General features: G+C 48.8%; 1 protein-coding gene across 6 annotated transcripts in view; it reads right to left on the reverse strand.

Annotated features, from left to right (window-relative positions):
• The window catches only part of LOC140408721 (coiled-coil domain-containing protein 158-like), a 418982-nt gene that overhangs the window by 154905 nt on the left and 250170 nt on the right, over positions 1-13907 (reverse strand). For all 6 annotated transcript variants that reach the window (XM_072496325.1, XM_072496322.1, XM_072496323.1 and 3 more), the window contains 2 exons: positions 12438-12590; positions 10567-10679 (listed from right to left, as the gene is read on the reverse strand). In XM_072496325.1, coding sequence (XP_072352426.1) covers positions 10567-10679; positions 12438-12590 — 266 coding nt within the window. The remainder of the gene's footprint in view (positions 1-10566; positions 10680-12437; positions 12591-13907) is intronic.

Genomic DNA, 13907 nt, shown 5'->3' on the forward strand with positions numbered 1-13907 from the left:
AGGATAACTCCTGCTGCCCAAATCTCCATGGATCCCCCCACCCCCCCCATGAACCTTTTTAGTTCCTTTGCCATTGCTGGCACCCTGCCCATTTTCGAGCTTGACCGGTCCAAGCCAGGGTCAATAACTGTGTTGAAGTCACCTCCCATGACCAACCTGTGCGAGTCCAGGTCCGGTATCTTCCCCAGCATCCTCTTTATAAACTCCACATCATCCCAATTTGGTGCATACACATTTACTAATACCACCTGCACCCCCTCCAGTTTCCCACTGACCATAATGTACCGAACTCCCACATCCGAAACTATTCCACCCACCTCAAACACCACCCGCTTATTGATCAAGATCGCGACCCCTCTAGTCTTTGTGTCCAGTCCCGAGTGAAAGACCTGACTGACCCAGCCTTTCCTCAGTCTAACCTGGTCAGTTACTCTAAGGTGCGTCTCCTGCAACATTACCACGTCCGCCTTCAATCCCCCAAGATGCGCGAACATGTGCCCTCTTGACTGGCCCATTTAACCCTCGAACATTCCAGGTGATTAGCCTAGTTGGGGGACTCATTGCCCCCCTCCCCTTCGCCGATCAGCCATCCCCATTTTTGGGCCCGCCTCCAGCCCATGCTCCATGCCTCCACTGGTCCGCCCCCAACCTCCTCTCTGTCCCTTAGCCTAAGTCCCTCCAATTGAGGGAATTGAACAGTGCTGCTGGCCTGCCTTGGTCTGCTTTCAAAGCCAGTGATTTAGCCCTGTGCTAAACCAGCCCCTCTCCCCCCCAGTAACAACACTCTGTAACCCAACCCCTTTAATAAACCGACCATATGCACCCCCCCCCCCCCCCACCCCACTGTGTTTCCGTGAGCTAGCCCGCCCAGCTAGCTTGGTGGCCCCATCCCTGGTGCCGGATAGTCTCCCACCTATTGTTTCTTCCCCACCCATACAAACATATTCCAACATCAACCAATCCCCACATAATTGCCCGACAGAAAAATACCAAGATCTAAACAAGTACTCCTCCATCCCCCAACAGTGCAAATGAAAATCTTAACTCACTCAGCTCTACCGCTGGCCCCAAATCAATGCAAAAGGCATTACAAACAGCTTCCACAAAACGAAGAGCGAGAAACCAAAAAAAAAAACGTTCTCAGTCCACCACCAGTCCTTTCCATTTCGCGAAGTCCAGCTCATCCTCAGGTGACTCGAAATAAAAGTGCTGTTCCTCGTGCGTGACCCAGAGACGGGCCGGATACAACAGTCCGAAATTCACCTTTTTCTTAAAAAGGATCGACCTAATCTGGTTGAAGCCTGCTCTTCTCCTGGCCACCTCCACACTCCGGTCTTGGTAAACCCGCAGGATACTATTGTCCCACTTACAGCTCCGTGTCTGCTTGGCCCATTGTAGAATGCGCTCCTTATCCAAATACCTGTGGAATCTCACCACCATTGCCCTCGGGGGGGGGTCTCCCATTCGCGCATCCACGCGAGCGCTCTGTGAGCCCTGTCCACCTCCAAGGGCCGGGAGAATGCCCCATCCCCCAGCAGCTTCTCAAACATGACTGCGATGTATGCCCCAGCGTACGCTCCTTCGGACCCCTCCGAGAGCCCAACGATTCTCAAGTTCTGCCGGCGGGACCTATTCTCCAGGTCCTCCACATTCTCCAGGAGCTTCTTCCGCTGGTCTCTCAGCATCCCCACCTCCAACTCCACTGATGTTCCTCCTGCTCAGCCAGTGCCTTCTCTACTTTCTGGATCGCCCAATCTTGGGCGGACAATCTAAACTCCAGCCGCTCAATTGACTCTTTTATCGGGTCCAAGCAGTCCCGTTTCTGCTTAGCAAAGCCTTCCTGAATAACTTGCATCAGCTGCTCCGTTGACCGCTGGGTCGACAAACCAGAGGTCCAGTCCTCCGCCATGCTGTCTCCTGCTGCAGCTTCAGCCCAAGCCTTCTCTGTCTTTCTGTTTCTGCCTTTCTGAGCACTTCTAGTCCTTCTCTCCATGTACCGATGTGGGAATTCAGTACACAATTGCCTCTGTCATCAGTTTTACAATTCAAGTCTGGTAGAAAATCGGGGAAAAAGGTCCAAAAGTCCGACCAGAGCGGGAGCCACCAAATGTGCGACTCACTCCTTCATAGCCACCACCGGAAGTCAATCACGGCTGATCTTTGTTCCTCATCCCCATTCTCTTGCCTTCTCCCCATAACCCCTGATCCCCTTATTAATCAAAAACCTATCTATAACTGTCTTAAAGACACTCAGTGATTGAGCCTCCGCAGCCTTCTGCGGCAAAGAGTTCTACAGATTCACCACCCTCTGGCTGAAGAAATTCCTCCTCAACCCCCACCCCCCAACTCCTGATGCCAACCCTTCCTCACATCCCCCCCCTCCTGCCAGTGGCGCCGACCTCTCAACCTCCTTCTTAAAGAAATCAATAAACAGCTTCCGCCTAGCCCCTCAGGCAAATTTAACCTTCTCCAGCCTCAGGTATTCTGCCAGGTCACTGACCCCCATCCCCGCTTTCGGCAGCTCCGAGTCCCACCACCTGAGCAAAATCCGTCTCTGGGCTATCAGAGAGGCAAAAGCCAAAGCATCAACCTCTCTCATCCCCTAGACTCCCAGGTGTTCCGACACCCCAATTATTGCCATGTCTGGACTCAGGACCACCTCCACACCCAGCACCTCGGACATCATGTCCGAGAACCCATTCCAGAACCCCCTCATTGTCGGACACGTTGGAACATGTGGACGTGTTTTGTGGGCCCACTCACGTACTATCCACACTTAACCTCTACCCCCGCAAAGAAGCTACTCATCCTCGCCACCGTCATATGTGCCCTCTGTACCACTTTGAACTGGATGAGGCTTAGCCTCGCACAGGTCGAGGATGCTTTCACCCTCTGCAAGACCTCCACCCATGTCTCAGCCCCCACCTCACCTCCCAGCTCCTTCTCCCACTTATGCTTACTATCCCCTACCAGGGCTCCCTCTCACTCCATCAACTCCTTATAGACATCTGCCACCTTCCCGTCCCCTATTTCATCCTTCCACAGCTCCTTGTCCTGCAACCCCAGGGATGGCAGCCCAGGAAAGGACGGCACCTCTCTCCTTACAAAGTCCCGAACCGACAAGTACCTAAAATCATTCCCCCTGGGCAACTCATATAGTTACTCCAGGTCTTCCAACTTCTAAAATTTGGCCCCGATAAACAGATCACCAAAGCGCTCAATCCCTGCCTGACGCCACCCCTATGTCTGGTCCCCTATCTTTAAGTGCGTCGCCTGCACAAAAGCCACTTCCGCCTTCAAACTCTTCAGATGCGCGAACACGTGCGACCGTTTAACCAGCTCATTCAACCCCTCACGTTCCATGTGACCTACCTGATGGGGGGGCTCCCCACCCCCTTCCCCTGCCGATCAGCCATACCCCTTCTTGAACCAGCCTCCGGCCCACGTCACGCAACCCTCCAAGCTCGCCCTCAGATGTCCACCATCATTGATCTCTTCCCAATTGTGCCACACCCATGACAGCAATCCGCCCCAACCTCAAACAAAAGCCCAACTCCTCTCCCTCCCCTTCCTCCTGGTAACCCTCCACTTCATTCCGGTTAACTAGCCTGCCCAACTATCATGGTGGCCCCCCCCCCAAAGGCCTCAAACTATCCTTCCCCTCCTCTCCCCCCTCCCCCCCCCCACCCCCAACCAGGCCAACCATGTATCCCTCAAGAGTAACAAAAGGCACACTCACCACTGTTGCTCCCTGTGAAAATCTGCCCCCAAAACCAACAACACTTTAAACACAAAACAGCAACACTTTAAACAGCACACAAAACTCCTCCAAAGTTTAATGTCCTCACACTCCTCCCAGTCCATTGTAATCATAAATTCTATCACCTTCTCTGGCGTGTCAAAATAAAACTCTTGCTTCTGGAAAGTCACCCACAGACGGGCCAGGTACAGTACCCCAAACTTCACCCCTTTTAAAGAGAGCAGCCTTAGTCCAGTTAAACCCAGCCCTCCTCTTCGCCAGCTCTGCTCCCAAGGCCTGGTACACCCGCAGCTCGTTCCCTTCCCAGGTACATTTCCTGGTCTGCCTCGCCGATCGAAGGATCTTCTCCTTGTCCAGCAAGCGGTGCAACCGCACCACCATCACCCTCGGCTCACCACCCTGCGGCCTCCTCATCAGCACCCTGTGCGCTCGGTCAACCTCCAGGACCGGTCAAAGGCCCCATCCCCAACAATTTCTCCAACATCCTTGCCATATACACCACTGCTCCGCACTTTCGATCTCTTCAGGCATCCCAACAATCCTGAGATTCTGCCTCCTGGAGCGATTCTCCAAATCCTGCACCTTCTCCCTCAGCTCTATCTGGCTCTCCCGCATTGCTGCCATCTCACTCACCAACGAGGCCAACTGCTCCTCGTGCTCCCCCACCGCCTCCTCCACTTTCTGGATCATCAGGCCCTGGGACTCCAGCCTCTGCTCAACCCGCTCGATCCCAGATCTCCAGTTGCTCCACCACCTTGGCCAGGTCCTCCAGGGCCTCTTTCCCCTGCATCTGAAACTTGGAAACTTGTCATTCAATAACTCCACCAGCTGCTCCATTGACCACTGGGTGGGCGGGCGGCCCCCCCTCCCCCCGCGCCACCACCGCCCCCTGCATTCTTTCCCTGTGGCGCACCACAAAAAACTCTCTTGCTCCAACTGCACTTTCTTTCTTGTGGCGTTCCTTGTCTGCTGATCCTTGCACCAGCCAGGCCAGAGGAATATTACATTCAACAGGCACTCCCTGTACCTTTTCCCTCAAATACCTTGCCCTTCAGTCAGGGAAAAGACCAAAAAGTTCCACCTTGAGCGCGAGCCACCAAATGTGCGCCAATCACTCCCTGGCCACCACTGGAAGTCCCAGTTCAACAGACTTCTGATCACCTGTGAGGAAATGTGGAGATCAAACCAAACAAAAAGGACAGGATTGGCCTTTAACAAATCCTACCTTTTAGAATTTCTTTTTAGAATTTACAGTGCAAAAGGAGGCCATTCGGCCCATCGAATCTGCACCCTACGCCCATAACCCAGTAACCCCACCTAACCTTTTGAACACTAAGGGGCAATTTAGCATGGTCAATCCACCTAACGTGCACATCTTTGGGCTGTGGGAGAAACCGGAGCACCCGGAGGAAACCCTCGCAGACTTCTGAACACCTGTGAGGAAATGTGGAGGAAGTGCAAACTCCACACAGACAGTCACCCGAGGTCGGAATTGAACCCGAGACCCAGGTGCCAACCACTGTGCCACCATGCAGCCTGTCTTCACATCTAATACCCATGAAGGTTAGTCCCTAGTGACTCTGAATACCACATTATATTTGGGCAGATGGATGAATCAATGCTGTACTGGCATAAATGTCAACAAATTATGTGCATGGTCTAATCTTATCATTAACACGTAATTTCCATACTTAATTTAGTGATCTGAAAGGCGCCTCCCTGGAATTCAAAACTAATTCTGTCACTAAATTGAAGATGAAGCTACATAGGTGGAGATCTAGGATGACGGTTTTGCCCCTATTCCAATTGGAAATTCTAAGCTTCAGTCTCCATTTCAGCCGACCCCAATTTTATTTCACACACTGGTATAGCAAAGCTTGTGCATTTTCTATTTATGCAAAGTATGAAATCGGACAATATTAATAGACCAGGCACTTGGACGTAATTATGAACTGAAACAATTGTTGTTCCAGAAAATATAAATTTAACATTGAATGTGTTTAGTAGATGTTTCTACAAATGGTAAGAAATGTTTCACATAATCTATGAGCTGAGATATTCTTTCAGTACTTAAAATGTCTTGCTAAGCTTTTCATTCTGTACAGTATAATCATTGCAGTTAGTTAACCTCTCTCAGTGCATTTAAGGGCATCAGGAAATGGTGAATATTTTAATTTTAGAATGCAATTATGAACCTGCAGTATAGAATAGTAAATATTAAAATGCAATTAAAAATAGAAAGGATATCTTCAATTTGGTACTTGAAAAGTATAACAACCCCACTTGAATCAGAACCACTCCTTCTAAGGCTGCTATGGAAGATAGCTAAATTTAGCCAAGTTTAACCTTCTGCCAAAAGCAGCTGGCTTGAAAACTTAAAACTCTCATCATGGTTTGCAGCTATGAAAAAAAGTCTGTGGAGGATGGAGTTAAACTTTTCGCCAACACTCTCCAGCAGATAACAATTAGATGGGATGAATTTACATCATATAGGCACTTTATTGTTCTACGGCAGAACGTTTGCACAACGCAAAAATGCAAAGGGCAGAATTCTCCATTTCTGAGACTAAGCGCCAGCGCAGGATTCGTGGACTTCCTTAACAGCAAAACTGGCATCGAACCTGGATTGATTCAGCGACAGTTGAGGTGCTAGCACCGGCGCCACGTGGGACACAATCAATCCCAATGAGAAATGGTTCCGGATTCACCGGTTTCGTGATTGACATTCAGGAGGCTGACAAGCTGCAGCCGCCTATACACACTTCACTCCCCACACACACCATCCCAGCCCACAAGATGGCAGCGAGGAGAGCAGCTTCACGATTTACGGACGCTGAGCTGGAGATCCTCCTGGATGCGGTGGAGGAGCGGCAGATCGCCCTGTACCCTGGCCCGGGAAGGAGGCTGCCACCCGCCGCCATTCACCGTGCCTGGGCACAGGTGGCGATCAGTGCCATGAGCAACACCGGCCGGACAGACCAGCAATGCTGGGGAAAACTGCAAGACCTCCTCAGGGCGGCCAGGGTGTGTACTGTGACCGTGGTACTAACCCCCATCCCACACACCTGTAACCGGACCACCCCCTGCCCCCCCAAACCTGGAGGGTGGGCGATCCCTCAACCTGCACCACATGCTGGCATCCATACTGGCCACCATGGTTGGGTGCCCTAGCCACTGAGACCACCTGGTACCCACCCCCTGGGCTGCATGCTTAGGACTGTCTAACACTGTCGTTTTCTGTTTCCTGTCCCCGTCCATAACCGCCGGAAGGGGGAGAAACCTGGAGGGGGACCGCCCAACCTGCGGCCCCTCACCGTGGCAGAGCAGAGGGCCCTAGATGTGGTCCAGAGGAAAAGAAGGTCGTTGCAGTGGAGGTCGGCCGCGGGCAAGGAAGTGAGACCCCGTGACACGTGTGTCAACGGCCCAACCCCCACACCACCCACACTCCCACACCACTCTCACCCCCACACCACCATTACCCCCACCCCTCACACAACCCTGACCCCACTATCACCCCACCCTCACTCCCACTCCCACACCACCCTCACCCCCAACCCACCCTCACCCCTACTCCCACACCACCCCCAACCCCACGCAGCCCTCACCCGCACCACCCCCAGACCCGCGGTCTAATCATGTGTCTTCCCTTGTGCCTTGCAAGACCTGCTGGTGATGGGGCAGATCTATCTGGTGTCCCCCACTCCCAGCCAGTGCAACAGCCGGAGCCCCGGGAGCTGAGCAGTGATGAGGAGAGAAGTACAGACCCGAGCCATGGACCTCAGACCCAAAACATCCCGGAGCCCGAGTCCGAGGATGACACAGATTTCCAGGCCCAACCATCTCCAACACCCTCCACATCCCAGAGACACTCACCTCAGTTGGGCACTTTAGTGAAGAGGCTCCTGGGACACCCTTTGATGCGCACCACACAGATGCTCCGATACATCAGATGAAGGTAGGAACTCCCGAGGGGGTGGATGGACAGACGGCGGACCAACTTCAGGGACTAGTTGCAGTCCAGACTGGTGTCGGGCTTCTGGAACGGACAGTCCCATCGATTGCAGAGATGCAGTCACAGAGCCAGGGACTACATGACGGGTTGTCGGTGAGCATCCAGCACTTGCAGCCGCAGGTGGAGCAGTCCAACCGCGTGCAAGAGCAGGAGGTGGTGCCGACATTGCTTGCCACCAAGGCCAACACTGCACGAGGGCGTCCATGGTGGAGGCACTGGGGCGAGGGTTGAGGCTATGGATCAGTATGTCTGAGGCCTGGGGTATTATGTGCAGGCGCGGGCCAAGTCCCAGTACAGGGTTGCCGCCTCACAGGCAGCCATGTGTGAGAGCCGCCTGGAAATTGCAGCGGCACGTCTGAGCGTGACCCAGTCTAAGCGGGCTATAGCTGAGAATGGCATTGCCTATGCTGACGTGGCACAGACATTGAGGGATGTGGCCCAGTTCCAGAGGGAGATGGTGCAATCACGGGCTGATGTGACATAGACCCAGCAGGTGGGGGAGCAGCCAATGGGTGATGTGGCTCAGTCCCAGACGGCGATGGTCCACTCCCTGTGCTCCAATGCAGCTAGCATGCAGACCCTGGACGAGATCAGAGCGGGCCTTCAGGACTGGCAGCGGCAGGTGGTGGGGGGGGCCTCAGTGGACAGCTCTGCTCGCACCCCCGTCCCATGGAGTAACGCTGGAGCCGTGGGAGGAGGAGGTGATTGAGCTCGTGCCGGTGACTCCCGTAGCGGAGGTGCCGAAACACTGCAGCACTTCAGACTCTCCCTCTCCTGTCCCTGGCGCATCTGGTGTGCAGTGGGCAGAACAGGGCGGCACCACACCACCCAGGACGCCCGAGCAGCAGCCGGGCCCATCCAGGCCCGGTCGCCCCAGAAGACGGCCGCCAACGGGTCCAAGGTCACAGGGCAAGAATGACTGCAGGCCGCCTCCACTCCAGGTGTACCGTTTGGGGATCCACCTAGCTGTAGCCTTAGGGTTCGTAAGGCCCGAACGTTATACACCAGATACGTTGGTACGGGTGCAGGGCATGAGGAATGGTTGTGGACTCTGGGTCTGTACTTGCTGGAGCTTAGAAGGATGAGGGGGGATCTTATTGAAATTTACAGGATACTGCGAGGCCTGGATAGAGTGGACGTGGAGAGGATGTTTCCACTTATAGGAAAAACTAGAACCAGAGGACACAATCTCAGACTAAAGGGAAGATCCTTTAAAACAGAGATGAGGAGGAATTTCTTCAGCCAGAGCAAAGAACAAACAAAGAACAAAGAAATGTACAGCACAGGAACAGGCCCTTCGGCCCTCCACCCCGTGCCGACCATGCTGCCCGACTAAACTACAATCTTCTACACTTCCTGGGTCCGTATCCTTCTATTCCCATCCTATTCATATATTTGTCAAGATGCCCCTTAAATGTCCCTATCGTCCCTGCTTCCACTACCTCCTCCGGTAGCGAGTTCCAGGCACCCACTACCCTCTGCGTAAAAAACTTGCCTCGTACATCTACTCTAAACCTTGCCCCTCTCACCTTAAACCTATGCCCCCTAGTAATTGACCCCTCTACCCTGGGGAAAAGCCTCTGACTATCCACTCTGTCTATGCCCCTCATAATTTTGTATACCTCTATCAGGTCTCCCCTCAACCTCCTTCGTTTCAGTGAGAACAAACCGAGTTTATTCAACCGCTCCTCATAGCTAATGCCCTCCATACCAGGCAACATTCTGGTAAATCTCTTCTGCACCCTCTCTAAAGCCTCCACATCCTTCTGGTAGTGTGGCGACACTAGAAGCGTGGTGAATCTGTGGAACTCTTTCCCGCAGAAGGCTGCTGAGGCCAAATCACTGAGTGCCTTTAAGACAGAGATAGAGAGGTTCTTGATTAATATGGGGATCAGGGGTTATGGGAGGAGAATGGGGATGAGAAAAATATCAGCCATGATTGAATTGCGGAGCAGACTCGATGGGCCGAGTGGCCTAATTCTGCTCATATGTCTTATCAGCAGATCTGAAAGTACTTGCATTGAATGTTAGGAAAGGCATCATCAGGTAAGATGTCCCCCCATTAGATGATGAGTGATTACATTTCTTGGCCAGCCTCAACCATTCAATGAAGCAGCAGTACACTGGAGGTACTGAAATGATCACTGTGGAGGTCTACAATAGGCTGAAGCTTAGCACAAGATTTGCATTTTTGGAGATCCTAAGACATCAGCAACAAAATATCGGTGTTCGTTATCCAAGTAGACAAATGATGTTCAATGTGAGTCTGAAATTCTAAATTTGACACTAACTAGAACAATTCCACCAGAGATCACTGCTTGAAGCTGGAGCCAATTTAAATAACAATAGGGAAAATAGGCTCGCAATGGAAGCATTGGTGACTACAAACAATCAAACTTGTTGCAGATGCGCAAAATTTGGAAAAATCTTTACTAAATTTTGACAAAAGATTATAATAACTACGCTACTTTAACAGTAAGTTGAAGGAATACAGAAGGCTTTTGTTCTGTGTACACAATGAAAACCATCAAGAAATGTCAGGAATTCAAGGTAGAGAAACTAAGGTGTGGCTTAGAACAGAGTCTAAATCAAGGAGATGTCAGGAAGCAACACTTGATTAGGATGCAAAGCATTAAAGGAAATATGTGCGGTGGAGTGTGCCCCCGCTCACAACAAGCCCTCATTAGATGATGAGGTATCATTATTAAGTGGAGGATGATGAAGTGAAGAACAAAAACTTTTTGTTGTTTTGAATATGATTCTAAGATTCTAAGATCAATGAATTATTGCATACCCTCTCGGAGTTCTCTAAACCTTCTTCCAAGTACTGGATCTTGCTCTGTAGTGCGTCGATCTGTCCACGCTTGGCTGTGATCTGCTTTTGCATTCCCATGGCAACTTTCATTGCTGTAGGTCACACATTTTAACTTTATGAATTAAATTAGGGCAATACATTGAGAGCAAAGCAGAAAGGGTACAATTATGCAGTGACAAATCCTTTTGGCAAAAGATAAATGTGGGTCATTCTAGGACTGAGGACTCGAGGCGTGGTAACACATTTTCATTGTTATTCAGTAGATTATTTTTCTTCAGATTTTCCGAAGTATAAAAGAGTTCAACACTTCCAAAATATATCAAGCCCTGAATTTTTAAAGGGGCTATCCTTATTTCCTGCCATACCTTCAGTGTAAGATTGTTGGAGCTTTCTTAGAAATAGTGTAAATAGGGCAGTACGGTGGTGCAGTGGTTAGCACTTTAAAAAAAAAAAATTTAGAATACCCAATTAATTTTTTCCAATTAAGGGACAATTTAGCGTGGCCAATCCACCTAGCCTGCACATCTTTGGGTTGTGAGGGCGAAACCCATGCAAACACGGGGATAATGTGCAAACTTCACACGGACAGTGACCCAGAGCCGGGATCGAACCTGGAACCTCAGCGCCGTGAGGCTGCAGGGCTAATCCACTGTGCCACCGTGCTCCCCGTGGTTAGCACTTATGCCTACGGCGCTGAGAACCCAGGATCAATCCTGGCCCCGGGTCACTGTCTGTGTGGAGTTTGCACATTCTCCCAATGTCTGCGTGGTTTCACCCTCACACCCCAAAGATGTGCAGGTTAGGTGGATTGGCCACGCTAAATTGCCCCTTAATTCGAAAAAAATAATTGGGTACTCTAAATTTTTTTTTTTTTAAAGAAGAAATAGTGTCAATGACCCTTTCCAGTCATCTCTTCAAGAATGGTACAAACCTCGCACCAAAATTATGACAGGTGATTACAAAAACTCACCATTTTCTCTCCATTAAATCAGAATAACAGAAACACAGACTATCAGCCAGTATATCATAGAATCTCTACAATGTAAAAGGAGGCCATTAGGCCCATCGAGTCTGCACCGACCCTCGAAGGAGCACTCTACCCAGGTCAACTCCCCCATCCACCCCAGCCTATCCCCATAATCTAACCTGCATTTCTCTGGACACTAAGGGGCAATTTTAGATTGGCAAATCTACTTAATCTGCTTGTCTTGTGGAAGGAAACTGGAGCACCAGGGGGAAACCCACGCAGAGACAGGCAGAATGTGAAATCTCCACACAGTCACCCGAGGTCAGAATTGAACCCAGGTCCCTGGCGCTGTGAGGCAGCAGTGTCAACCATTCTGCCAACATGCCATCCTATGAAAGGGAAAGATAGGATACCCTTCATCTGAAATCTAGAGCAAACTGACCATCGTCAATTCCAGCATTTTCTATAATTCACAGTTCCCACTGAGTTTTCCCTTCTCAAGAAGATATAAAAGATTGCAATTACATTCTTATATTGTAGGATATTGCAAGAGTATTAAAAAATAAATGAATGTGGAACACAAGCTGGAGTGTGGTCAGAGGATTACCAGATACTACAAATTTTATTGGCTTCACTGGAAGACAAAATCATTTAAAAGTTCAGCTATTACAGGATGTTTAAAATCATTTTGCTTGTTTGGTAAGCTGTATTTCCAAAAGAAAATTACTTTAATATACATTTTAAAGTTATAAATGGCCCAAATATGTTAATCATTTAAAAAATAAATAACCACAGCGTATCCACTAAATAAAATTTTGTGCAGAAAAACACAAAATAGTTTGTATATATAATAGTCTAGTAAATATGGACTACAAATTGGTACCATGGGTATCGGCTCCTTCGAGTACTTTCATTGCTTCTCTAGTTTGTTCAAGATCATTTTGGGTTGATTTCAGCTGAGTTTTAAGTTTGTTTGTAGCCCAATCATATTCTTCCGTCTTGCAAGTGTAGCTTCTCTGCAAATTATTATATTCATCTACGATCAAACAATAAAGAGCTAAATCATAAATTCAAACAATAAATAACATTTGAACTTTTAAGTATTTAACAGCAGTCATTTGAAATATTTCACATTTATACAACAAAGCACAAAATCAAAGCATCTCAACACCATAACAGACTATTTGTTTCCCCATACCTATGTTTTTCCAAGTGCTTCATAATTTAATTCAGTATTACAGGCTCAATTGATTTGTCAGCCAACAGAAGCAAAACACACAGGACTAAAATTTCCCATCATGTGTGAAGAGTGTGCTCCTATATACCTCCCTCCAGCTCTCTAGCAGAAATTTCTTTGCTGCAGAAGAATTATGAAAAATTATAAGATGCGTTGCTATTTCTTCCTTAGTTTACCCGAGGATCATTGGGGATAAACCAATTATCATGGGAGTGTCCCTTTAAGAAGTGTTTTTGTCTTATCACATGGCTTCAGTGATGTCATTGTGCGGGTTGAGCTGGGCTGTGGCGCTGGGAGTTGGTTTTACTTTCGCTTTGAGTTGAAACTGGTTTTGTTCTGGACAGGTTGAAACAAGCTTTTTCTCTATCTGCATTTTAAAAGCCGTTTCCAGACTGCTTATAACTTGAAAATAAATAATTGCTTTCTGGAAGGAATTCAAACCTGCTGTTTTTGGTAAGGAAACAAGCATACCAAACCAGGTCTTGAGTGCTGTGTGCTGCGCCACACCTTTGAAAAGGGATTTCTGGTCTATGTGATCTTGTTACTAAATTGGAAGAGTTAAAAGGGGAAATTAAGTAAGGATGATACATAGAATACTGTAGCTGTGTGGGGTATTTATGTTTGTAGCTGATAAAAATGCTTACTGTGCATGTTTATACAAATGTCAACTAAATTCGTAGAATAAAGCTTGCTTTTGATTATAAGTGCTGAAGGCCTCTGTTGAATAACACCTGAAAGGCAGGCCCTTGTGCTCATCTTAACAACAATCAATAAACAGTTGTAGGTCAGGTGAACTCCATGATATACTTAGGCGTTTTCTAAATCCTGGCCCATAACACAATGGATGCTAATAATTTGCCTATTTCTAATTTGAGTAAACTTTCTAGTACCATTTTGCATTGAATAATAACCTCCACTTACTGTTCTGTGTTTTCCTCTGGTACTGTACAACTTCAATATCGAGTTTTCCCTTGAAAACTGAGGCAATGTATTTATTTAGTTCTCTTCTATTCCTTCATTCTTTTCAAGTTTGTCGTTTTGCTGGCCCTAATTCTACCCATTACTACAAATATCCTGATGGAAAACGTTTTAAATACATTTTTTGGGGGGAAGGTT

Source organism: Scyliorhinus torazame, chromosome 3 (assembly GCF_047496885.1).
Source record: "Scyliorhinus torazame isolate Kashiwa2021f chromosome 3, sScyTor2.1, whole genome shotgun sequence".
In the NCBI taxonomy this organism is placed as follows: domain Eukaryota; kingdom Metazoa; phylum Chordata; class Chondrichthyes; order Carcharhiniformes; family Scyliorhinidae; genus Scyliorhinus; species Scyliorhinus torazame.